The sequence below is a fragment of the Salvelinus fontinalis genome, chromosome 22 (genome assembly GCF_029448725.1).
Source record: "Salvelinus fontinalis isolate EN_2023a chromosome 22, ASM2944872v1, whole genome shotgun sequence".
Taxonomy (NCBI): domain Eukaryota; kingdom Metazoa; phylum Chordata; class Actinopteri; order Salmoniformes; family Salmonidae; genus Salvelinus; species Salvelinus fontinalis.
This window is the reverse complement of record NC_074686.1, coordinates 3,712,948-3,740,725: the sequence shown is the minus strand read 5'-3', so window position 1 is coordinate 3,740,725 and position 27,778 is coordinate 3,712,948. Positions and strand designations below refer to the sequence as shown.

The following is a 27,778-nucleotide window of genomic DNA, read 5'->3' as shown; positions in this document are numbered from 1 at the left end:
TGTCCAGCGCGTGGGGTAAACAGCAGGATGACGCAAGGCATTGCTTGATGAAAATTGTTAGTTCGGTGCGGCATGTAGTAAGACAGGGACAAGCCTTTAGAGGCCACACGGATGACAGTGGGAATTTATACCAGATTTTGAAACTTAGGGCAGAAGAGGGTGATCCCATTTTACTGAAGTGGTTAACAGAGCGTACCACAATGTACACAGGCCCCAAAGCACAGAATGAAATTCTGAACATCATGGCCAATAGTCATTCGAGGCATTGCAGCTGAGATTAGGTCTCTTCCGATTGTACAATTTTCATTAATAGTTGATGGTACTCAAGATGTCTCTGGTGCTGAACAGGAGAATGTCTGTCTGCGTTATGTTGACCATGACCTTGTCCCTCACAAGGAGTTTATTGGGCTATACAGGGTGTCGGAGACAACAGGCGAGGGCATTGCGAAAGTGCCAACTGATGTGTTGTTGAGGAAACCCGCAAACATATGCTCGGTTCTTTTGTTCAGTAGTGTGTATAGCAGTGGTTCTCAACCTTTTTGGGGTACTGGAACCCCTGCATATTTTGAGGCAAGGCAGGCAAGGTTTTGAGCGGTCCTCAGGGACCTCCACCCCCTTTATATTATATGTAAACTTACTGGAAACCTTGTGGTACTGATTACATTCATTACACTTTTTTATTTCACGGACCCCTTGCAATTAGTCCATGGACCCCTGTTTGAAAACCCATGGTGTAATTGATAGTTGTTCTTTTGTTTAGTAGTTTTTAGTACACTTACAAATGATTTATTTCATGTTATTTTATTTAAAATTGCATACTTTGTGCGACATACTTGTCCATAGCTGCTGTTTGAAGAGTTGAGACACTGACTGAAGGATATTTTGGTTGATTTATTTGGGTTTTTCATTGAAGTAGTTATTTTGCTTTTAGAACTGTACTTATTTTAAGCTTTTTGTTCTTGCAAAGATATTGTAGACTCAGGCCAGGTGGACATATTTAATGACTATATAAATGTATCAGAAAAAGTCAAATTAAAAGGTCAATTCAATACGGAGACCAACTTTGTGATGGTTCTCAATGGAGATTCTTTTAGATGTGATCACACCATGTTCATTGTATTTATGAAAACTACACCCATACAGTGTACAGTACCATTGTCACCTACTGACCTTTCTTGATATTGCTGGTTGTAAGTACGAAAACCTGCATACATACTGGACTGGTAAGGAGCACTGCTATAACAATTATTATTAGTAGAATTATAATGATTTAAACATTTGAACAAGTTGGGAAAACCCTTCAGTTAACTACTGTACCTATCAATTATCCAGTTGTAGGAATTATGGTTCCTCAATATACATTTAACAACGTATGCTATGTGTTACAGCACTACTTTTGGTGTCCCCCTCAGGAATTGCTCTTGAGAAATGTTTATGTAATTGTCCCCTCCAAGGTTGATCTCAGATTTTCGCCCCTGTGTGACAAATAAGATTTGATTTAGATATTTCAAATATTTTGCTCTGTTTGAGCCGATCCAAAGCGCAGTTTACTGGTAGAACAGACGTTTTACCTTTTCCATTGACGTTTGTAGGCTACTGCGGCTGAATACTGTAATGTCAAATTTCTCGAGTAGACATTATTTCATATATAAACATAATACGTACACTATTATAAACATTGCAGAATAAATTCCTCACCTTTTCTAGACATTTTTTATTAATATTCCTGTAGCAGCCATACAACAAATTACCATGCGTATCTATCATTGTGCTTTTTAGATATTATAATTTCAGTGTTTTTTTTTTTTTTTTAAGCGAATAAACAGTGTAAGTGGGTAGGCTACCACTGTAAGTAGTCCTACTGTAAGTCAGTTTTCTTTTCGTTCCGAGTGGACAATGTTTCAGAATTCACAGGCAGTGCAGCATATTGTACCGACCCTGGGTTTATAAACGTGGATATCGACTCTTCCGCAAGAGCATGCTTTTGCGGCACAGTCGATAGTGCGCTGGACTTCGGGCTAGAAAGTCGAGGGTTCGAGACCTGCTCCCTTCTTATTTCATTACAATATTTATGTTCGGAAACAGTAAAAATAAAACACAAATATAAAACATCTATTTACAGGTCCACAACAATGTATTTGTATTTTATTTTGGGGGGGAGAAAAATCAGTATACATACAAGAAGTATACAAACAGACAATGATAACATATGCTAGGGGGTACAACAAATTACAGATCATACGAAGGCCTTAAAAGATGCACACTTATTGATTGTTTTAACAGCTTTCTTATTGGAAGAATGTATAATGGTATTAATGTACTGCTCGAATTCCTTATAGAAAACACAGAAGCGTGTTTTTTTATTCGTGAATGTACATTTATGAATATGAAATTTTGCCATTAGCACAATTAGATTTATAAGGTAAAATTGTTTTTCTTTATCTTTATTATGGTTAAGGAAACCGAGCAGCACATTCTCCCATAAAAAGCACATTCTCCCACAAAAGTCATCAAGAATATGAACAATTATAAAACTTTGAATATCTTTCCATATTTTTTTTACATGTAGACAATGCCAAAATAAATGTGAAACTGTTTCTGGATGCTCTACACAAAAAGTTTTTGTGTTTCTTCAGGTATTGATTTGCAGGGTAATACTTATGGATCATTCTAAAAGAGACCTCTGACCTTGTTAACGAGCAAGTATTTGTGTGGTAATAACCATACTTTTTTCCAACAGATATTAGTGACCAATGTATTCCAGTAACTTGTGACATAAGGAATGGATACAATATCCCTTTGAAATAAAGCACATATAGACCTATTGTTCTGAGGGAGGAAGGAGAAACATATTTTCCCTATTAGAGAGTCAACTGGATTAAGCGAGGGTAGGTCAAGAAGTTGAGGTCTGGCTACACCTCTAAATAACATGAGAGTTCCAGATGGAATAGCATCAAAGACTATGGCGAACTCTCTAGGTGTTACAGGGATATTGTAACGAGATAAAAAAAATCCTCATAATTGAGTAACAATCCTTCTACATTAAAAAGTTGACTCACCAGTAGGATATGATTATTGAACCAGTTCTTAAAAAATAAATACTTGTTTCTATACAAAATGTCCTTATTGTTCCAAATGAAATACCTATGCGTGGAAAAATTATGTTTATATATTAACGACCACGCTAAGAATACGTGTCTGGAGGAATCTTATCAATGTTATAGTTATAAAGTAACAAAATTGAGGCCACCAAAACGGGAGAAGATATAATGAGGGATGAAATTCCAAATTGAAGTAGGATTCTTTCAAAAAAAGTTTTGCCCAATTTATCTTAAAAATAGTATTCAAAGAAGGAAAATCTAAAAAATGTTGTCCACCATATTCATATGAGTTCATAATGACAGATTTCCTAATATAATGTGTACGATTTTTCCAGATGAAGTTGAAAAGCACCTGGTTGCTTTACCTATTTTGTTGTCAAGATATAGAGACCGGGCTGCATAAGTAAGTCTGGAGATACATTCAGCTTTAGAAAGCAATACTCAACCTTTCAAGGATAAATCCCTCTGCAACCAATGGTTCAACTTCATTTTGTTTTTTTCAATAATAGGTATAACATGTAATGAGCATCTTTCCTGTTGATCCTTAGATATGGTAATCCCAAGGTATGTTACTTTTTCCTTGACTGGAATATTGCTTATAGAGGGTATCACACAGTCTTTAACAGCAAACAATTCCCACTTATTAAGGTTTAGGCAAAGACCAGATGCTTTGGAAAATATATCTATCACATCGACTGCTCTAGGAATCTGGTCAGCATCTTTCAAAAAGAGGGTTGTGTCATCTGCAAGTTGACTTATGATAATATCTCTGTCCGCAATAGAGATCCCTTTTATATCACTGGATTTAACAAAACTTGTAAGAAGTTGAGTTGCAAGCAGGAAGAGGTAAGGCGAAATTGGGCAACCTTGCCCAACATGGTCCACAACAATGTGCAATTGTTTTTGTCTTTCAGATACAGCAAATGTCACTTAAAAAAATACATTCTGCCAACCCCTCCAAAGACACTTGACCAAGTTCGCCTTGCATTGCGATTTCCTTAGATACAATCCTGGCCTAATTCCAATACTTCCAAGGTATACGGAGTGTTATTGTCAGCACGTTTGACGTTTTTTGTTGTTGTTGATATTTAACCGTGTAATTCGCACTCCGACCTGAGAAAGGCAGCAATACGCAATACAGCGTCTAGTCTGCCGGAAACGCACAAAAAGAAGAAGCAGAAGGGGATGATGATGATAATGATACGGATGATACTGATACCCCGGCTGTAACAACATTCAGCCGATTCATAGCTAGTAGTGGCTACAACGGGGTGTACTGTTACATACAGGTTAGGGCCCGGAGTTTTAGGGGGCTTATGCTTTATAACATTTTCAATGATGACGAAACTCTAAATAAACATTTTAGACACCACTAGAAGAAGACAGTGAAGTGACATTTCAAGGATACCTCAGGAATATTTTCGTTCCGTTCTGCCATTGCTTTGGAAGCTAGCTTACGTTAGCAGGCTAGCTTGTAGCTAGCAGTTGGGAGGTTGTGGAGGCGTACAACGAGAGAAGAGGGATTGCAACGCTCTTTTGTTTTTTAGTTCACAGTTATCTTTCGGTTATATTGTATTTATTTTTCTAGTTTACATTCAGTGACATTCATGTGCGATTTCAATGTTGGTATTGAAACGTCATTGTGCTAACCCAGCTAGCTATCTTTGTTAACGATAGCTAACGTTTGCGTTGATCACTAACGTTAGCTAGCTAGCTAACACAAAGGGGAGTTCTAGTAGCTAACGTTAGCTAGTTAACGGTGGAGTTGACTATATTGCTAGCAATGCATTTGCATTTTCCTCTGTTCTGGAACAATGCATAACACAAAGGTTAATATCATACTAGGAGATGGGGTGTCACATATATCTACACATGTAATGTGACGATGGATTAATATTGGCTAGGAATAGATAGATAGCTTACATTAGAGTAATCGTTAGCTAGCAATTTGGTTAGCTAAAATTCAATGTCGCTATTTTGTTGTTATACTAACTAACTAGCCAGCCAGTTACAACGCACTGTTGTTTTTAACGGTTTGATTGCAGTATTTTGTCAAGACGGCTATAGTATTGTTTCTTCATTGTCATCTAGCTAGCAAGATAACTGTATGAGATCTGTATTGGCTGTATATTTGATTGTCGATCACTGTCAGTTGTCTGGCCAGAAAGGAATTGGAAAACGTTAGTTAAAATAACATTAAATCCGTAGCAATCTCATTGGTTGCTTTTGTATTTGTCACTTCCTAAATGTTTTTGGGACACCAAAGAGAGCTTGCTTAGTTACATTTTTGGTAACATTGTAACAAGTAACAAAGTAGCAACAAATATAATTTGGCCTAGTTCATTAGCTATAATGGCCTACTACACTTTGAGCTCAAATGGGATTTCATCTTCTTCATGGATATCTCTACACATGTTCCTCTTCATATTCACTGGTAAGTATTTAATAACTACATATTTGTTACAACTCTCATACAATCTATACCACAGCAACTCAAGCTCACAGCAGGATATGGCCATTTCCACCTAAAAGGACCCATGCGCACCGACGTAGTCCTGTGTAGCTCAGTTGGTAGAGCATGTCGCTAGATAAGCCAGGGTTGTGGGTTCGATTCCCATGGTGGACCAGTATGAAAATGTATGCTCTAAGTCTCGTCTGCTAAATGACTAAAATGTAACATGAAGTTTATAGGAGCATATAACATTTGGTGTCAAATGAAAGCTAAGAGTCTATATTTTTGGGAGATTCTCACAATGCTATATGTATTCAGATTCGATACTGGGATTTTCTTGTGATTTGATGTTCCAATCATATTGCTCACTACAGTGCATTCGGGAAAGTATTCAGACCCCTTGACTTTTCCCACAATTTGTTACTTTACAGCCTTATTCTAAAATGGATAAAATATTTATTCCTGTCACCAATCTTCACAGAATACCACATAATGACAAAGCAAAAACAGGTTTTTAGACATTTTTGGAAATGTATTAAAATTAATAACAGAAATGTCATATTTGCATAAGTATTCAGACCATTTGTTATGAGACTCGAAATTGAGCTCAGGTGCATCATGTTTCCATTGATCATCCTTGAGATGTTTCTACAACTTGATTGGAGTCCCCCTGTGGTAAATTCAGTTCATTGGACATGATTTGGAAAATCACACACACCTGTCTATATACGTTCCCACAGTGCATGTCAGAGCAAAAACCAAGCCATGGGTCGAAGGAATTGTCCGTAGAGCTCAGAGACAGAATTGTATCGATGCACAAATCTGGGGAAGGGTACCAAAACATGTCTGCAGCATTGAAGGTCCCCAAGAACACAGTGGCCTCCATTATTCTTGAATGGAAGAAGTTTGGAACCATCAAGACTCTCCCTAGAGCTGGCTGCCTGGTCAAACTGAGCAATCGGTGGAGAAGGGCCTTGGTCAGGGAGGTGACCAAGAACCAGATAGTCACTCTGACAGAGCTCCAGCATTCCTCTGTGGAGATGGGAGAACCTTCCAGAAGGACAACTATCTCTTCAGCACTCCACCAATCATGCCTTTATGGTAGAGTGGCCAGAGGGAAGCCACTCCTCAGTAAAAGGCACATGACAGCCCGCTTGGAGTTTGCCGAATGGCACCTAAAGGACTCAGACCATGAGAAACAAGATTGAACTCTTTGACATGAATGCTAATCGTCACGTCTGGAGGAAACCTAGCACCATCCCTACGGTGAAGCATGGTGGAGGCAGCATCATGTTGTGGAGATGTCTTTCAGCGGCAGGGACTGGGAGACTAGTCAGGATCGAGGCAAAGATGTACGTAGCAAAGTACAGAGAGATCCTTGATGAACCTGCTCCAGAGCGCTCAGGACCTCAGACTGGAGCAAAGGTTCACCTTCCAACAGGACAACAACCCTAAGAACACAGCCAAGACAACGCAGGTGTGGCTTCGGGACAAGTCTCTGAATGTCCTTGAGTGGCTCAACCAGAGCCTGGACTTGAACCCGATCGAACATCTCTGGAGAGACCTGAAAATAGCTGTGCAGCGATGCTCCCCATCCAACCTGACAGAGAATCTGCAGAGACAAATGGGAGAAACTCCCCAAATACAGGTGTGCCAAGCTTGTAGCGTCATATCCAAGAAGACTCAAGGTTGTAATTGCTGCCAAAGGTGTTTAAACAAAGTACTGAGTAAAGGGTATGAATACTTATGTAAATGTGATATTTCAGCTTTTTATAGTTAATAGATTTGCAAAAATATCTAAACCAGTTTTTGCCATGTCATTATGGGGTATTGTGTGTAGATTGATGGAAAAAATAACATTTAATACATTTTAGAATAAGGCTGTAACGTAACAAAATGTGGAAAAGTCAAGGGGTCTGAATACTTTACGAATTCACTGTATATGTTTGCTGCAGAGACACGAGAAAATTAGTTTTGATCAGTCATGGAAATAAAAGTGCTGAAAACATGTTGGCACACTATTTTTAAAAAGCTGTAGAACAAGTTATAGAATGAAAAATACCTGAATTTCGGCGCAGGTACAGCCAACTAGTGCTAGCTAACGCTACCTGGCATTTTATTCATTTTTTTACAAATCGATACTTTGAGTCTTGGTATTGATATAATATTGTCCAGTTTGTAACTGCCGTTTGTAACTGCCGATTCCCCCACCCCCACCACCATCACTTTCCAATTACCCACATATCTTTATGATATTTTCTTATTTCTCTCCCGCATGAGGGAGAATTATGAAAGTTCACAGAAGTAATAACTATAGGTAGACCTACCGTTTAGTTAGTGTTTTTACTGATAACAATTTTGTTTATGAATCGGTAACAGTGACTGATAAATCTGCAACAAAATGACTGCAATTGAATTTGCCACAATGGGGAAATCATAGTAATCCCAAACCACAGTTGCAGTAGAGTATGGTACAGTAGAGCACAAATGAGTAATATACTGTACTGAACTGTACTCTTTACTGTACTCTACTGTACCAGGGGTCGCATTAACACAGAATTCTGCGTATTTAAAATTAATGCAAAAAATTAAAATAAAACACTAAATATCTTGCTGTATTTTGTAAGCACAAATCTAAAATGTTTCTTATTGTAATATCTGCTCGGCTTCAGAAAAATGTTGTGCTTCAGTTGCACTTTTCCGCTCGGATGAGAAATCTGTGCCCTCGTCGTCAGACTAAGCAAATTCAATGTGGGGCTGTAAGCACAACCCCCACCTGTGGACGTCGGGCCCTCATACCACCCTCATGGAGTCTGTTTCTGACCATTTGAGCAGACACATGCACATTTGTGGCCTGCTGGAGGTCATTTTGCAGGGCTCTGGCAGTGCTCCTCCTTGCACAAAGGCGGAGATAGCGGTCCTGCTGCTGGGTTGTTGCCCTCCTACGGCCTCCTCCACGTCTCCTGATGTACTGGACTGTCTCCTGGTAGCGCCTCCATGCTCTGGACACTACGCTGACGAGACACAGCAAACCTTCTTGCCACAGCTCGCATTGATGTGCCGTCCTGGATGAGCTGCACTACCTGAGCCTCTTGTGTGGGTTGTAGACTCCGTCTCATGCTACCACTAGAGTGAATGCACCGCCAGCATTCAAAAGTGACCAAAACATCAGCCAGGAAGCATAGGAACTGAGAAGTGGTCTGTGGTCACCACCTGCTGAACCACTCCTTTATTGGGGGTGTCTTGCTAATTGCCTATAATTTACACCTGTTGTCTATTCCATTTGCACAACAGCATGTGAAATGTATTGTCAATCAGTGGTGCTTCCTAAGTGGACAGTTTGATTTCACAGAAGTGTGATTGACTTGGAATTACATTGTGTTGTTTAAGTGTTCCCTTTATTTTTTTGAGCAGTGTATATATATCTTTTTTTAAAGTTGGGTCATGATAAAAAAAAAAAACAGTATCTGGTGTGACCACCATTTGCCTAATGCAGCGCGACACATCTCCTTCGCATAAAGTTGATCAGGCTGTTGATTGTGGCCTGTGGAATGTTGTCCCACTCCTCTTCAATGGCTCTGTGAAGTTGCTGGATATTTTTCGGGAACTGGAACACAACTGTCGTACACATAAATCCAGAGCATCCCAAACATGCTCAGTGGGTGACGTTTGCAGAGTATGCAGGCCATAATAGAACTGGGAAATGTTCAGCTTCCAGAAATAGTGTACGACATGGGGCCGTACATTATCATACTGAAACAAGAGTTGATGGCAGTGGATAAATGGCACGACAATGGGCCTAAGGATCTCGTGTTCGTTGCCTGTAGCTTATGCCTGCCCATACCATAACCAAACAGCCACCATGGGGCTCTCTGTTCACAACGTTGGCATCAGCAAACCGCTCACCCACACAACGCCATACACGTGGTCTGCAGTTGTGAGGCCAGTTGGACGTACTGCCAAATTCTCTAAAACGACGTTGGATGCGGCTTACGGTAAATAAATGAACATTACATTATCTGGCAACAGCTCTTGTGGACTTTCCTGTAGTCAGCTTGCCAATTGCACGCTCCCTCAACTTGAGACATCTGTGGCGTTGTGTTGTGTGACAACTGCACATTTTAGTGGCCTTTTATTGTCCTCAGCACAACGTGCACCTGTGTATGGATCATGCTGTTTAATCAGCTTCTTGATATGCCACACCTGTCAGGTGAATGGATTATCTTGGCAAAGGAGAAATGCTCACAAACAGGGATGTAAACAAATTTGTGCACAAAATTTGAAAGAAAGCATTTTGTGCATATAGCAAATTTATGGGATCTTTTATTTCAGCTCATGAAACATGGGACCAACACTTAACATGTTGCGTTTTATATTTGTGTTCAGTATACCATCAATAAGCTACAATAAAATAACAAAGGCCAAGTCGTTTATTCTTTATTTACATCCCTGTTGGTGTGCATTTAATCCGTCCATCTGACAGATGTGGCATACCAAGAAGCTGATTAAACAGCATGATCATTACTAGAGTTGCACATTTAGGGGAATATTCAGAGGTGGAAACTTTCTTTGGGAATATATGGGAATTAACGGGAATGTATGGTAATTAACGGAAATATATGCAAATTAATATTAATACCATTTAAATGTAGATGTTTTTTTGCATTGGATATATTTACCATATCATATGGAGACAGAAACATAATTGCAAATGATTAAGTCCTTCCAATATAAATAAAAAACAATTTATTTACGAATTGAACTTTAATGAAATTAGTTGACTCTTCACGTGGGATGATTTCACTGAACAAATAAAGAAAGGGAATATTGAATGATCCCCAATGATCTATCGCATCTCCCAAAAACACTTTCAACATACATCTGTAAAATAATAGTCTAGAAACTTAAGCTTTGGTTGTCTGTAACACCTCCCTCTGCAACTGGATCCTGGACTTCCTGACGGGCCACCCCCAGGTGGTAAGGGTAGGCAACAACACATCTGCCACACTGATCCTCAACACTGGGGCCCCTCAGGGGTGTGTACGTAGTCACCTCCATGTACTCCCTGTTCACCCACGACTGCATGGCCAAACACGACTCCAACATCATCATTAAGTTTGCCGACGACACAACAATGGTAGGCCTGATCACCGACAACGATGAGACAGCATATAGGGAGGAGGTCAGAGAACTGGCAGTGTGGTGCCAGGACAACAACCTCTCCCTCAATGTGAGCAAGACAAAGGAGCTGATCGTATACTACAGGAAAAGGCGGGCTGAACAGGCACCAATTAACATCAATGGGGCTGTAGTGGAGCCGGTCGAGAGTTTCAAGTTCCTTGGTGTCCACATCACCAACGAAATATCATGGTCCAAACACAACAAGACAGTCGTGAAGAGGGCGCGACAACACCTTTTCCCCTTCAGGAGACTGAAAAGATTTGGCATGGGTCCCCAGATCCTCAATTTTTTACATCTGCACCATCGAGAGCATCCTGACCGGTTTTATCACCACCTGGTATGGCAACTGCTCGGCATCTGACCGTAAGGCTCTACAGAGGGTAGTGCGTATGGCCCAGTACATGACTGGTGCCAAGCTTCCTGCCATCCAGGACCTATATAATAGGCGGTATCAGAGGAAAGCCCATACAATTGTCAGAGACTCCAGTCACCCAAGTCGTAGACTGTTTTCTCTGCTACCGCACGGCAGGCGGTACCGGAGCACCAAGTCTCGGACCAAAATACTCCATAACAGCTTCTACCCCCAAGCCTTAGGACTGCTGAACAATTCATAAAAACATGCTGTTTATCTATGCATTCACTTCACCCCTACCTACATGAACAAATTACCTCAACTAACCTGTACCCCCGCACACTGACTCGGTACCGGTACCCCCTGCATATAGCCTCGTTATTGTTATGTTATTGTGTCACTTTTTATTATATTTTACTGTAGTTTATTTGGTAAATATTTTCTTATCTCTTCTTGAACTGCACTGTTGGTTAAGGGGCTTGTAAGTAAGCATTTCATGGTAAGGTCTACACTTGTATCCGGCACATGTGACAACGTTTTTGATTTGAAGGCACTTGATTCTATGTATCATGCAACTCTTAGGTTTATTACCAACCAAAAGCATCTGACACGTCACTAACCTGGGTAACAAAAAAAACACTGCATCGTTTGGAAGGGCCCCTAAGCAAGCATTTCACGGTAAAGTCTACACACGTTGTATTTGGCGCATGTGACATAACATTTGATTTGATTGTCATTGGATGGGTTACCTTTAAATATTGATCCGCAGCACCAGGTCTCTATGGGGTTTGTCACTTTTCTAATTCTGTTATTTCAGCCCATGCGAAAGGAAGCTATTATATTTAAATCCACATTTGTTAACTGGGTCGTTCCATGTCATTTCAGCAAGCCATAACCCCTGTCATCTCAGATTGTTCTGGAATCATTTCTGTATTTAGAAACATAAGATGAGCATTCCAGAAACATTATTTTGTTGAAATATAATTTGATCTCTGCGAAATTAAGCTGATTGATAGCACCCATATTGGCCATTTTAATTTATAGGATTCATATAATATTCAATAATTATAGTACCTAACATCCAATTTGGACCAAACTTTTTTTCTAACAAGGAGTTAGACATGAGGAATCCAAAGAAGTGTTCAAAAGCCATCCACGGACTCCCCACATCCCACGCCAATCCCACCCCAACAACAAGTGTATATGGTATCAGTTCTCTATGGTTGAAAAGTAGTATGAAGCTACGGCTCGGAATATTGCTTCTTCATCCTATGAAATGTAATGTCCCCCCCCACCTGTTCAGAGAAATTAGTAATTTAAGTTTTGGGGTTTCTGCCCCATTTAAAGAATCTCCCCCATTGTTAAAGGGATCGTTCACCCAAATTACATAGCATGTGCTGCTGTCATACCTGGTCAATGGACTGTTTACAGGGCAAGAAATCCAATATGTAATTTGGGTGAATTATCACTTTTATCAAAAGGGGGGTGGGCTCTTTAAAGAATCACCTAATAGGAGGAACAGCACCATTATAGTGGTCAGAACCTGGTAATATCAGGATGTAGGATGGGACATAAACTCAACATCTTAATTTACTAATTTCTCTGAACTGGGGGGAAAACAACATCACCAAATTCACTGAGAACACATTACATAGGATGAAGAAACAATACTCAGAGCCACAGCTCCATACTACTTGTCAAACATAAAGAACTGATACTGTATACTCGTTGGGGTGGGGATTGGTGTGGAGGGTCCGTGGGTGGCTTTTGACCATTCAAACAGATGTTAGGTAGTCTTATATATGAATCCTATAAAATGGCCAAATTGGGTGCAATCAATTAGCTCAATTTCTCGGAGACAAAATTATATTTCAACAAATTGACTTGGCAGGAATGCTAATCTTAACGGTTTCTAACAACAGCAGCGATTTCATAACAATCTGAGATGGTGGGTGTCAACCCTCTTTCTTGTGCTTTTTGAGGTGGAACTACCCAACCAACAAATGAATGCAATATGCCTACTGGGGTGTTTTCCCCCCCCATTACCATCCAAAATGGGCATGTAGGCCTAGTGGCTTGCCTTAGTTGATTGAGACATGAGCGATGAAGTTTTCAGAATAGCATGTCATAGGTTAATACTTCTAAGTAGTTTGTCTAGTCAAATGATTCAGTCCTTGTCTTGTTTGCGTTTCGTCCGTTTCAAGGCTACCCCAGGGAAGGAGCAGTGGCTCTGTAGTCAAAACTAGTCGTTTAACAACATTGTTTCCTTTGTTGAGACCTGTTGGAGGGTTTGTCTGAAGATTATTGATGCTCTGTTCTATTGCTCACTCACAGCACCACACACCCGACATTGCCTAAATGCACTCAGCTCACAGCTTACCTAATAACAAGGCATAAGCCTAGGGCCAGGCAGCCAAGTACTTCAAGTCTTCCATTAGCCTAGCCTGTCAAGTCATATATATTTCTATAGGCATGTAGAATTCATTCTTTCAGTCATATATTTTTTCTTCATTTTCTATGATACTCATAACCTGCAAGAATGTTACGCCTAGTTAGTTTTCCACTTTCCACTATTTTCCACTCAGTTGGTGACCAATGTTTACGCGTGACACTTTGGGCAAGTGTAATCGTCCTCTCTAACGGCCAGTTATTCCCATACACATTAGCCTACACACTGTCTCAAAGCTTCTCAAATTCTCCTGCTGCAAGACTACAGATGTCATTTCAGTTGCCTGTTAATCGACGTGTTGTTTGTAGCCTATGTCTAAAGTCAGTCTTGGGTTTCATTGATTAAATATATCAACATTTGCATTTGCCCTAGAACCAGTGGACTTGCCTCAGAAGGGCCACATTTATGAATAAGCCCGTTTACACAAAAGATGAGTCCAAACTCCATCTCGTGATCACACAATCATTCATTAGAAAATAACCTTTTTTTTGTTTTTATCTTTTCTAGGAAATGCAGTTTGCTCCCAGCACAACGAGAACGTTTACGTATCGGGGATTTCTAATGGTAAGTTGATTTAGCCTAGATCACATGATTTATGATTATCTCTGAGCTTGTAGGCTTACAACTCAGCCTTTGTTTTTGTCTGCGAAGAACCAAACACTACAATTGTTGCCCACAGCAGACTTTCAGAATAGCCTTTTTGCATGAACAGAACAGAACAACCAGAGTTGGACTGCAGATTGAAGGAAAAGCTGCCAACAAGTCAAGTGCTCAGCATATGTGGGAATTCCTTCAAGATTTGGAAAAGCATGCCTCGTGAAGCTGGTTGAGAGAATGCCAAGAGTGTGCAAAGCTCTCAAGGCAAAGGGTGGCTACTTTGAAGAATCTAAAATATATGTTGATTTGTTGAAAACATTTTGGGTTACTTTATGATTCCATATGTGTTATTTCATAGTTTTGATGTCTTCACTATTATTATATAAAGTAGAAAATAGTAAAAATAAAGAAAAACCCTTGAGTAGGTGTGTCCAAACTTTTGACTTGTACTGTATAGGCCCTCAGAAGCAAACTGTTTTTTCACTCACTATAAATAAGAACATTGTGGCCTACTTTCCTGATTCCATTGTGACATTTTTGTCTTGACAAACTCACAACGGGTATTCCAGTGATGGTAGTCCACAGTATGGCTAATCTATAATCTATTGGCTACATGACTTGCAAAGGAGTAGGCTATTTGATGCAGACATAAGTATAACATTTCCATTTACAAAATTACATTCACTTACTAGCTCGAGGAAGTTTTGCCCTGGCTTGGAAACATCTCTTGCAATATTTTTTTTTAATGATGATAAAACTATTAGTCATTTAAAGTTAGTACTTTTTTTGTAGCCCAACAAAATTATATTACCCAACAGAAAAAAATGTAACAGTGATCATAAATTGTATTTCCATAGCTGCACGCATCAATATCTATTTGGAAAAGGGAAATTATTTTGATGGTGATAAAAAAAAATGTTTTGCCCTGTCAGAAGCTCTCTGGCAGTTGAAGCATCTAGCCTAATGAAAAGCGAGGGTAATACATTTTTTGAATAAATAATTTATTTTAGCTCATACAGTGCCTTTCGAAAGTATTCACACCCCTTTACTTTTTCCACATTTTGTTACAGCCTGAATTTAAAATGTATTAAATTGAGATTTTGTGTCACACAATAGCCCGTAACGTCGAATTTTGTTTCTAGAAATTAATAAAAAAAATGAAAAGCTGAAATGTCTTGATTCCATAAGTATTCAACCTCTTTTGTTATGGCAAGCCTAAGTAAGTTCAGGATTAAAACTGTGCTTAACAAATCACAGAAGTTGCAAACTCATTCTGTGTTCAATAATATGTGGTTAATATGATTTTTGAATTGCTACCCATCGCTTTACCCCACACATACAATTATCTATAAGGTCCCTCAATCGAGTAGTGAATTTCAAGCACTGGTTCAACCACAAAGACCAGGGAGGTTTTTCAATACCTCGCAAAGAAGGACACCGATTGGTAGATGTGTAACAACAACAAAAAAGCAACCGCTGATTATCCTTTTGTGCATGGTGAAGTTATGAAATAGGCATTGGATGATGTATCATTACACCCAGTCACTACAAAGAAGCATGCGTCCTTCTTAACTCAGCTGCCGGAGTGGAAGGAAACTGCTCAGGGATTTCACCATGAGGCCAATGGTGATTTCAACACTTACAGAGTTCAGGCTCCCGAGTGGCGCAGCGGTCTAAAGCAGTGCGTCACTGCAGTCCCTGGTTTGAATCCATGCTGCATCACATCCGGCCGTGATTGGGAGTCCCATAGGGCGGCGCACAATTGGCCCAGCGTCGCCCGCGTTTGGCCGGGGTAGGCCGCCATTTTATATAAGAATTTGTTCTTAACTGACTTGACTAGTTAAATAAGGGTTAAATTTAAATGAAATATAATCAAACAAATGGTTGTGATATGAGAGAACTAAGGATGGATCAACAACATTGTAGTTACGACACATACCAACCTAAATGACAGGGTGAAAAGGAAGCCTGTACAGAATACAAAATATTCCAAAACATGCATCATGTTTGCAAAAAGGCACTGAAGTAATACTGCAAAATCAATTACTTTCTGTCCTGAAATATTTGGGGCAAATCCAACACAACACATCACTAAGTACCACTTCATATTTTCGAGCATAGTGGTGGCTGCATTGTGTTATGGGTATGCTTGTCATCGGCAAGGACTAGGGAGTTTTTTTTAGCATAGAAAGGCACGGAATACAGCAAAGCACAGGCATAATCCTCGAGGAATACCTGGTTGTCTTTCCAACAGACACTGGAAGATGAATGCACCTTTCAGCAGTACAATAACCTAAAACACATGGCCAAATATACACATATACACCAAATATACACAACATCTGCACCCCCTTTTTGCTCTCAGAATAGTCTCATTTAGTCGAAGCAATGGACTCTACAAGGTGTCGAAAGCATTCCACAGGGATGCTGGCCCATGTTGACTCCAATGCTTCCCAAAGTTGTGTCAAGTTGGCTTGATATCCTTTGGGTGGTGGACCATTCTTGATACACATGGAAAACTGTTGAGCGTGAAAAATCCAGCAATGTTGCAGTTCTTGACACACTCAAACCGATGCGCCTGGCACCTACTACCATACCCTGTTCAAAGGCTCTCTACTTCCATACGGCAAGCGGTACCGGTGCATCAAGTTGATACAACAGTAGCTAAGATGGGAAGAAGTCTGTCCATAATAAAGTGTTGCTCAACCTTGTTAACATCACTATCAACAAGGCAGGTCCTGCAGGCCCTGGTTTTGTTGCACCTGAACTACTGTTCAGTAGTGTGGTCAGGTGCCACAAAGAGGGACTTGGGAAAGTTACAGTTGGCTCAGAACAGGGCAGCACGGCTGGCCCTTAAAAGTACACGGAGAGCTAACAATAATGACATGCATGTCAATCTTCGTAAGAGGTGTTGACAAGCTGAAGGTACAGAGCTGTCTGTTTTAAAATACTAGCTCACAGCTCGGACACCCATGCATACCCCACAAGACATGCCACCAGAGGTCTCTTCACGGCCCCCAAGTCCAGAACAGACTATGGGAGGCGCACAGTACTACATAGAGCCATGACTACATGGAACTCTATTCCACATCAGGTAACTGATGAAAGCAGTAGAATCAGATTTAAAAAGCAGGTAAAAATACACCTTATGGAACAGCGGGGAATGTGAAGTAACACACATATGATAACACACGCACTATACACACACGTACACATGGATTTTGTGTTGTAGATATGTGGTTGTGGAGTATGCGCCTGAGGGCACACACTTAGTGTGTTGTGAATGCTGTAATGTTTTTAAATGTGTATAACTGCCTTAATTCTGCCGGACCCCAGGAAGAGTAGCTTCTGCTTTTACATCAGCTAATGGGGATCCATAGTAAATACAAATCACTCGGAGTTACAATGTGGCAATTGTTTGCTTGCCGAGGATTATAGGATTGAAGTGGTTTCCTTGATCAAAGAAATTCCAAACCTACGTAAGAAACTGGGGGAAACGCAGATTGGAATGTTTACCTTTTCTACGCCGGTGGCTAGACGATGTTCGCATTTGTTGGATGCATCTCTGCCTTGCTGTTTGTTGTTGCCCGACTGGCCGGTGTTGCCCAGAGTACGCTCTCCACGGGAGCCATCTTCTTTTTCTCCTCCCCCATCTGATAGTGGAGTCGAAGGAGCACAGCAAGAGGAGCATGCAAATCCAATGATGGTCGCATGTTACGAGCCATGGAAGCTGAAGACAGCGGCCTGGCGCAAAGCAGGCTAATCAAATCAAATGTATTTATATAGCCCTTCTTACATCAGCTGATATCTCAAAGTGCTGTACAGAAACCCAGCCTAAAACCCCAAACAGCAAGAAATGCAGGTGTAGAAGCACGGTGGCTAGGAAAAACTCCCTAGAAAGGCCAAAAACTAGGAAGAAACCTAGAGAGGAACCAGGCTATGAGGGGTGGCCAGTCCTCTTCTGGCTGTGCCGGGTGGAGATTATAACAGAACATGGCCAAGATGTTCAAATGTTCATAAATGACCAGCATGGTGGAATAATAATCATCACAGTAGTTGTCGAGGGTGCAGCAAGTCAGCACCTCAGGAGTAAATGTCAGTTGGCTTTTCATAGCCGATCATTAAGAGTATCTCTACCGCTCCTGCGGTCTCTAGAGAGTTGAAAACAGCAGGTCTGGGACAGGTAGCACATCCGGTGAACAGGTCAGGGTTCCATAGCCGCAGGCAGAAGAGTTGAAACTGGAGCAGCAGCACGACCAGGTGGAGTCATCATGCCAGGTAGTCCTGAGGCATGGCCCTAGGGCTCAGGTCCTCCGAGAGAGAGAAAGAAAGAGAGAATTAGAGAGAGCATACTTAAATTCACACAGGACACCGGATAAGACAGGAGAAGTACTCCAGATATAACAAACTGACCCTAGCCCCCCGACACAAACTACTGCAGCATAAATACTGGAGGCTGAGACAGGAGGGGTCAGGAGACACTGGGGCCCCATCCGATGATACCCCCGGACAGGGCCAAACAGGAAGGATATAACCCCACCCACTTTGCCAAAGCACAGCCCCCACACCACTAGAGGGATATCTTCAACCACCAATTTACCATCCTGAGACAAGGCCGAGTGTAGCCCACAAAGATCTCCCGCCGACCCAGACAGGAAGATCACGTCAGTGACTCAACCCACTCAAGTGACGCACCCCTCCTAGGGACGGCATGAAAGAGCACCAGTAAGCCAGTGACTCAGCCCCTGTAATAGGGTTGAGGCAGAGAATCCCAGTGGAGAGAGGGGAACCGGCCAGGCAGAGGCAGCAAGGGCGGTTCGTTGCTCCAGAGCCTTTCCGTTCACCTTCACACTCCTGGGCCAGACTACACTCAATCATATGACCTACTGAAGAGATAAGTCTTCAGTAAAGACTTAAAAGTTGAGACCGAGTCTGCGTCTCTCACATGGGTAGGCAGACCATTCCATAAAAATGGAGATCTATAGGAGAAAGCCCTTTCTCCAGCTGTTTGCTTAGAAATTCTAGGGACAATTAGGAGGCCTGCGTCTTGTGACCGTAGCGTACGTGTAGGTATGTATGGCAGGACCAAATCGGAAAGATAGGTAGGAGCAAGCCCATGTAATGCTTTGTAGGTTAGCAGTAAAACCTTGAAATCAGCCCTTGCCTTAACAGGAAGCCAGTGTAGGGAGGCTAGCACACTCCGTACGACGGGCAGATACAAACAACTAATAGTTTCGCCGCCCTGGAGCCTGATCTCCTGCACCTTAGTCACTGGTGGTACCTGTGTCTCTCGGCCGCCGTGCCTACTCAGTCCCCTACGATTTCGAAGTCGGCATCAGCAACCTTCCTGCTCTGGATCGATCGGGCCTGCACCAGGCACCAGGAGCAACTGACTCAAGTTATCCTGCCACTCGCCCATCCTTAAAGGGTTCTCCGAATCCTGTGAAGCGTTGGAAGTGGGCGAATTTCCTCATCCTTCTCGCCAGAGCTGTGATTTTGGCAGCTCCATGATAAGAAATGACTGTTCCTGGTGCAAAAACAATGTCCTATCCCGGAGCTCGAGTAAATGACATTACTAAGCTGCTCGCGAATGTACTACGTCAGGACATGGAAATCAATTCTATCGTAGTCCATGTGGGTTTTAATGACATTATGAAGTCAGCTCTGAACAGTTGAAACTGGATTTTAAAGAGCTGACTGATTCTCTGCTTGACACTAATAAAATACCCATCATATCTGGCCCTGTGCCCTCTTTGAATCGTGTCATTGAACGCTTTAGCAGAATTCTTTCGCTTCACAACTGGCTATGTGATTATTGCAGCTGAATGGGTGTAACGTTTGTTGACTTTTTCAATACCTTTTTGGTAAAAAAAACACGTTTTATAAGGAGGATGGATTATAGATCATACCTTTTGATACAGTGGTAGTAATATATACATTTGACATTTTAGTCATTTAGCAGATGCTCTTATCCAGAGCCACTTACAGTAGTGAGTTCATGCATTTTCTGGTACTGGTCCCCCGTGGGAATCAAGCGCCAAGCTCTACCAACTGAGCCACATGGTTATAGCATCAACAGAAAAGACAGAAATCCCAATGGTGGTGGTGTTGCTGTTTATATTTAGAACTACATTCCTGTAAAGCTCAGAGGATCTCATGTTAAATTATGTTGGAAGTAATATGGCTACAGGTTCATCTGCCTCACCTAAAGCCCATTCTGGTGGGAATCTGCTATAGACCCCCAAGTGCTAACAGTCAGTATCTGGATAACATGTGAAATGCTTGATAAATGTATGTAATATCAACAGAGAGGTATGTTTTCTGTGTGATTGTGATATTGACTGGCTTTCATCAAGCTGCCCACTCAATAAAAAGCTTCAAACTGTAACCAGTGCCTGCAACCTGGTTCAGGTTATCAGTCAACATACCAGGGTAGTTACAAACAGCACAGGAATGAAATCATCAACATATATTGGATCACATCTTCACTAATGCTACAGACATTTGCTTGACAGCAGTATCCAAATCCATCGGATGTAGTGATCACAATGTAGTAATAATATCTAGGAAAACCAAAGTCACACGAGGTCATACAAGAAGTTTTGTAGTGATTCCTATGTTGATATAAACAATATTTGTATGCCTGTGGTGTGTAATGAGGAGCAAACAGACGCTGCACTTGACACATTTATGAAATTGCTTATTCCAGTTACTAATAAGCATGCACCCATTTAAGAAAATGACTAAAAACGGTTAAATCCCGGTGGATTGATGAAGAATATAAAAATGGTATGGTTGAGAGAGCTGAGGCAAATAAGTCTGGCTGCACAACTGATTGGCAAATGTACTGCAAATTGAGAAATCGAGACTGAACTAAATAAGAAGAAGAAATTATACTATGAAACAAAGATGAATAACATTAAAAAGCTCTTGGCTTTTTACAATTGGCTCAGAACAGGGCAGCACAGTTAGGCCTTGGATCTACACAGAGAGCTACAATTAATAATATGCATGTCAATCTCTCGTGGCTCAAAGTGGAGGAGAAATTGACATCACTACTTGTTTTTGTAAGAAGTGTTGACATGCTGAATGCACCGAGGTGTCTGTTTAAACTACTAGCACACAGCTCAGACACCCAATTCCACATCAGGAAACAGATGCAAGCGTTAGAATCCGATTTATAAAAATATACCTTATGGAACAGCGTGGACTGTGAAGAGAACATCTGTTATTTACGTCCCATTTGATTTGATTTGATTTAGTCCCATTCAAATCGGCCATGTCAGTCATTTTTACTTGGCAGGAAGGTTATTATCCCAGCACTAAAAACCTACTGTTTTTGGGCAAACTCCCAGATCTTCAGATCATAATTATCCTGTGTGAATCTTCACGCCCCTGTTTTGAGGGATATTACAGAGTTGAACAGGTGCTTCACCCAGTTTGGGTAAGAACATCTGGACAATTTGATGCTTAGAACAAAGTACTATGCATATAGCCTTCAGATGAACTGTTTTGTCATATATCAACTTTCCTAGTGCGATACTTCAGTTTTAAAAGATGAAGTGGATGATATTCTGCCAATGAATTGCTAAATTGCCGTACACGTCAGGTAATTAAATGTCTGGATAGGTTACAGTTCATGCTTCTTAATGATATGCATTATTATTTTGACTTTCTCTGAACTGTAGGCTAATATTAGGCCATCCTTAGATATTTGAAATATCTTCACGCCAGGAAGAGCCAATTTTGAATGAGGAAAAAAAAGAATTGCAGCGGCAGTTTGGTAGAACTAATTCCGTCCGAATCGTCCGCTGAAAAAATGGACATGCTGGGGTAATAATTACATAACTGACATTCTATAGTAGAATTAGTCCCATGCGAATAGGGCTTAAATCATGGAAAGAGCAGGTGTTCCTAATGTTTTGTACATTCAGTGTAGAAAATCTGTCAAGACTTGAAAATGGCTGTCTAGCAATTATCAACAACCAACTTGACAGAGCTTGAAGAATTAAAAAAAATGTATAATGGGCAAATATTGTACAATCCAGGTGTGAAAAATATCTTAGGTGTTTCTAACCTTACTTATCTAATCAAGATGTATAGTTTTTTTCTGTTTTCTGTAGATTGTTGACCAAAAATGAAAATGAAATACATTTTTTCCCTCACTTTTTAACACAACAAAATTTGCGAAAAGTCAAGGGGTGTGAATACTTTCTGAAGGTCCTCAGATTTTATTATATTTTGCCATAGTCTTTTCCGACCATGCAACAAAGGGTGATAGAAAATCAGTAGCTAACAACAACCTAGCATGATGGACAATGTTTATTGGCAGGGGGAATCATGCCCAATTAGGTTGCAAGGTAAAAATGGTAGGCGGGATCAGGTCAGCCCAGTATTGTCCAATGAGGTTGCATGGTGGATCCAAGCACATCTTTTATTTACTCTCTTTGTGCACAGTGCAGGGTTCGAGAACAATGACGTGATACACACACAGTTGAAGTCGGAAGTTTACATACACCGTAGCCAAATACATTTAAACTCAGTTTTTCACAATTCCTGTCATTTAATTCAAGTAAAAATTCCCTTTCTTAGGTCAGTTAGGATCAGCACTTTATTTTAAGAATGTAAAATGTCAGAATAATAGTAGAGAAATGATTTATTGCAGCTTTTATTTCTTTCATCACATTCCCAGTGGGTCAGAAGTTTACATACACTCAATTAGTATTTGGTACCATTGCCTTTAAATTGTTTAACTTGGGTCAAACATTTCGGGTAGCCTTCCACAAGCTTCCCACAATATGTTGGGTGAATTTTGGCCCATTCCTCCTGACAGAGCTGGTGTAACTGGGTCAGGTTTATACGCCTCCTTGCTCGCACACGCTTTTTCAGTTCTGCCCACAAATTTTCTATGGGATTGAGGTCAGGGCTTGTGATGGCCGCTCCAATACCTTGACTTTGTTGTCCTTAAGCCATTTTGACACAACGTTGGAAGTATGCTTGGGGTCATTGTCTGTTTGGAAGACCCATTTGTGACCAAGCTTTAACTTCCTGTCTGATGTCTTGAGATGTTGCTTCAATATATCCACATAATTTTCCTGCCTCATGATGCCATCTATTTTGTGAAGTGCACCAGTCCCTCCTGAAGTAAAGCACCCCATAACATGATGGTGCCACCCCCGTGCTTCACGGTTGGGATGGTGTTCTTCGGCTTGCAAGCTCCCCCTTTTTCCTCCAAACATAACGATGGTCATTATGGCCAAACAGTTCTATTTTTGCTTCATCAGACCAAAGGACATTTCTCCAAAAAGTACCATCTTTGTCCCCATGTGCAGTTGCAAACCGAAGTCTGGCTTTTTTTAATGGCGGTTTTGGAGCAGTAGCTTCTTCCTTGCTGAGCGGCCTTTCAGGTTATGTCGATATAGGACTTGTTTTACTGTGGATATAGATACTTTTGTACCTATTTCCTCCAGCATCTTCACAAGATCCTTTGCTGTTTTTTTGGGATTGATTTGCACTTTTCGCACCAAAGTACGTTCATCTCTAGGAGACAGAACGCGTCTCCTTCCTGAGCAGTATGACGGCTGCGTGGTCCCATGGTACTATTGTTTGTACAGATGAGCGTGGTACCTTCAGGCGTTTGGGAATTGCTCCCAAGGATGAACCAGACTTGTGGAGGTCTCAAAAGAAAATTCTGAGGTCTTGGCTGATTTCTTTAGATTTCCCCATGATGTCAAGCAAAGAGGCACTGAGTTTGAAGGTAGGCCATGAAATACATCCACAGGTACACCTCCAATTGACTCAAATGATGTCAATTAGTCTATCAGAAGCTTCCAAAGCCATGACATCATTTTCTGGAATTTTCCAAGCTGTTTAAAGGCACAGTCAACTTAGTGTATGTAAATGTCTGACCCACTGGAATTGTGATACAGTGAATGATAAGTGAAATAATCTGTCTGTAAACAATTGTTGCAAAAATTTCTTGTGTCATGCACAAAGTAGATGTCCTAACCAACTAGCCAAAACTATAGTGTGTTAACACGAAATGTGTGGAGTGGTTGAAAACTAGTTTTAATGACTCCAACCTAAGTGTATGTAAACTTCCGACTTCAACTGTATGTAAGGCGGAACACAATCTTTGGTGACCCGTTTTGGCTTGTGAGCACTACTTTCCAAAATTCCGGCCTGAAATTATCACTTTAAATGCTCATTTGTGTGTGTGTGTGTGTGTGTGTGTGTGTGTCCAGCCTGTGGAGATGTGGCAGAGCAGATCAGGGCGTCCAGTGGAGTGATCACCAGCCCTGGCTGGCCCTTCCAGTACCCCTCCAGGATCAACTGCAGCTGGAACATCAGGGCTAACCCTGGGGAAATCATCACCATCAGGTACAGCTAGCTCTACACCATCTCCTCTACACAATCTATACCGCTTCTCTTCCTCAGCACTTCGATCCATCTCTCCCTCTTCCTCCTCTCCTCCCTCAGTATCTCCCTCCCTCAGTCTGTACCCTCCTCAGCCTAGCTGGATGTGTACACTGCCCACGCGATAAGAGGGCCTGATTAATGCAGGGGCCGATTCCTCCTGCCCCAAGCCCGTAGGGGGCAGTTGAGGTGGGGAAAAATGCAGAGATTTTTTTTTTTACTGCAACCGCCAACTACAGAAGCCTGCACTCAATAAGTGTTAATCAGCAGATGGGGAAGAGAGGAGGTAGGGGGCCCATATGGGGGTTGGGTAACTGGGGGCCCTAAGCAAGGCAAAACACTTTAGTTGACCCCCTCAACCCGCCCCTACCATCCGTTCTATTAGCCAACGTGCAATCACTGGATAATAAACTGGATGAGCTCATTTCGAGACTGTCCTACCAACGGGACATTAAAAACTGTAGTATCTTATGTTTCACCGAGTCGTGGCTAATCGACGACACAGATAATATACAGTTGGCTGGGTTTTACGTGCATCGGCAGGACAGAACAGCTACGTCCGGTAAGCCAAGGGGAGGGGGTGTGTGTCTTTGTCAATAACAGCTGGTGCGCAATGTCTAATTTTAAGGTAATCTTGAGGTATTGCTCGCCTAAGGTAGAGTACCTCATGATAAGCTGTAGACCACACTATCTACCAAGAGAGTTTTCATCTTTATTTTTCGTAGCCGTCTATTTACCACAAAAAACGAGGCTGGCACTAAGACCACACTCAAGAGCTGTATAAGGCCATAAGCAAACAAGACAATGCTCATCCAGAAGCGATACACCTAGAGGCCAGGGACAGTTTTTCTGGGATTGATTTGCACTTTTCGCAAAGTACGTTCATCTGTAGGAGACAGAACGCGTCTCCTTCCTGAGCGGTATGACGGCTGCGTGTTCCCATGGTGTTTATACTTGCGTACTATTGTTTGTACAGATGAAGGCGGTGCCTTCAGGCGTTTGGAAATTGCTCCCAAGGATAAATCAGGCTGGTGGAGGTCTACAATTTTTTTTCTGAGGTCTTGGCTGATTTCATATGATTTTCCCGATGATGTCAAGTAAAGAGGCACTGAGTTTGAAGGTAGGCCTTGAAATGTATCCACAGGTGCACCTCCAATTGACTCAAATGATGTCAATTAGCCAATTGACTCCAATTATGTCAATCAGAAGCTTCTAAAGCCATGACATAATTTTCTGGAATTTTCCAAGCTGTTTAAAGGCACAGTCGACTTAGTGTATGTAAACTTCTGACCCACTGGAATTGTGATACAGTGAATGATAAGTGAAATAATCTGTCTGTAAACAATTGTTGGAAAAATGTATTTTGTCATGCACAAACCGACTAGCCAAAACTATTGTTTGTTAACAAGAATTTTGTGGAGTGATTAAAAAACAAATTTTAATGACTCCTATTTAATTGTATGTAAACTTCCGACTTCAACTGTACGTACGGTCACTGTGGGGACATCGTCATCGATGCACTTATTGATGAAGCCAATGACTATTGTGGTGTGCTCCTCAATGCTATCGGAAGAGTCTTGGAACATATTCCAGTCTGTGCTAGCAAAACAGTCCTGTTGTAAAACAGTCCTGTCGTAAAACAGTCCTGTAGCTTAGTATCTGCGTCATCTGACTACTTCCGTATTGAGCGAGTCACTGGTCCTTCCTGCTTTAGTTTCGCTTGTAAGCAGGAACCAGGACGATAGCTTTATGGTCAGATTTGCCAAATGGAGGGCGAGGGAGTTCTTTGTACGCATCTTTGTGTGTGTGAAGTTAAGGTTGTCTAGATCCCCCCCCCCCCCCCCCCCCCGGTTGCACATGTTACATGCTGGTAGAAATGAGGTAAAACGGATTTAAGTTTCCCTGTGTTAAAGTCGCTGGCCACTAGGAACGCCGCCTCTGGATGAGCACTGACCAGAGTGCTGACAGCAACTTGCCTTTTCTTTATGGCAGTGCTGTGTCCATGGTTACCAGCACAGAAATAGACCCTGTTTAGTGGTTAAGAACAAACAGAAAATGGGCAACAGGGCATGCAAACAACACTTGATAAATTCACTAAATTAGTGAATGTGTTAGTAATAGGTTAGTAGTGCTTATACGCAAGTCATGGTTCTACACATTAGTAATATAAGTGGTTTTACTCTCTTTATTTAAAAAATAAAAGCAGTTCAGTTATTGGTTATGTCTCATCCAATGTATTCTAACCCTGGAGGAAAGTCAACTAGTCATATCAGGGAAATACATTGATCATCTTTATTGTTGGGAAACTTATTTCAACTGTTTGCTTTTTTTCTAGCATGTACCCTATGAAAGTCGCTCATATCGGTGACATCCAGTTTACAGACTTCGACTAGATATGTGGTTTTCTTCGATCTTTAACTTACTAAATTGTGAAATGTACAGTACATGAGTGGTTTTTACTGTCGGGAAACCTTTTTTAACCCTTTGCCATTTCTCCCCCCAGTTTCCAGGACTTTGAGATCCAGAGCTCTCACCGTTGCGGCCTGGACTGGATCTCCATTAGCACCTACAAGAACCTGGACGGATACCGGGCATGTGGCTCATCCATCCCAGCCCCTTACATTTCCTCTCTGGACCACGTGTGGATCAAGTTCCACTCGGACGACATCATGACCGGCAAGGGCTTCAGGCTGTCTTATATAACAGGTAGCACCGCTCGCAGAATCATGCTATTTATATCTGTAGCAAGGACTACTGTACGGTCAGATCAGAGATGACATGTGGACAGATGTCTACTGGTGGTGAGGATGTTCCTACCCCCAAGAGAAAAGAGAGAAAGCAGCTTTTAGTTTTTTTGTCCTCTTTCTCTGCTTTTCTCTCTGTTGTCTCCAAGCATTGGATTTTCAAACGTGTAAAAAGACAAAGGATCAGAGGCTCACGTACGTCTATAAATTAACGTGTGAAGAAATTGATTCTGCAGATATAATGTTGATGGTGCACAGCTTGATCAATAGGCACTATCATTGTACATAATTTAACTAAATGGGCCTACAATTTTCGCTTGATTGTCACTAATGGTAAAACATTTTTAAATGGTCACACAGTGCATTAAATGGTGGTATTTCCCATAGGGCTGTTGCGGTGACCAGATTTCTGCCACACCGGCGGTCACGAGTCATGAAGGCAGTCAAATTCCACGTGACCATTTAGTCACTGTAAATTAGGCTTCT

The 27,778-nt window shown here is 41.3% G+C and overlaps 1 protein-coding gene across 1 annotated transcript in view; it reads left to right on the top strand.

Moving 5' to 3' along the window:
- The first annotated feature begins 4,292 nt into the window (after positions 1-4,292).
- The window catches only part of lrp12 (low density lipoprotein receptor-related protein 12), a 35,010-nt gene continuing 11,524 nt past the window's right edge, over positions 4,293-27,778 (top strand). The window contains exons 1-4 of the mRNA XM_055875932.1: positions 4,293-5,535; positions 14,043-14,099; positions 24,377-24,512; positions 27,052-27,254. Coding sequence (XP_055731907.1) covers positions 5,454-5,535; positions 14,043-14,099; positions 24,377-24,512; positions 27,052-27,254 — 478 coding nt within the window. The 5' untranslated portion in view covers positions 4,293-5,453. The remainder of the gene's footprint in view (positions 5,536-14,042; positions 14,100-24,376; positions 24,513-27,051; positions 27,255-27,778) is intronic.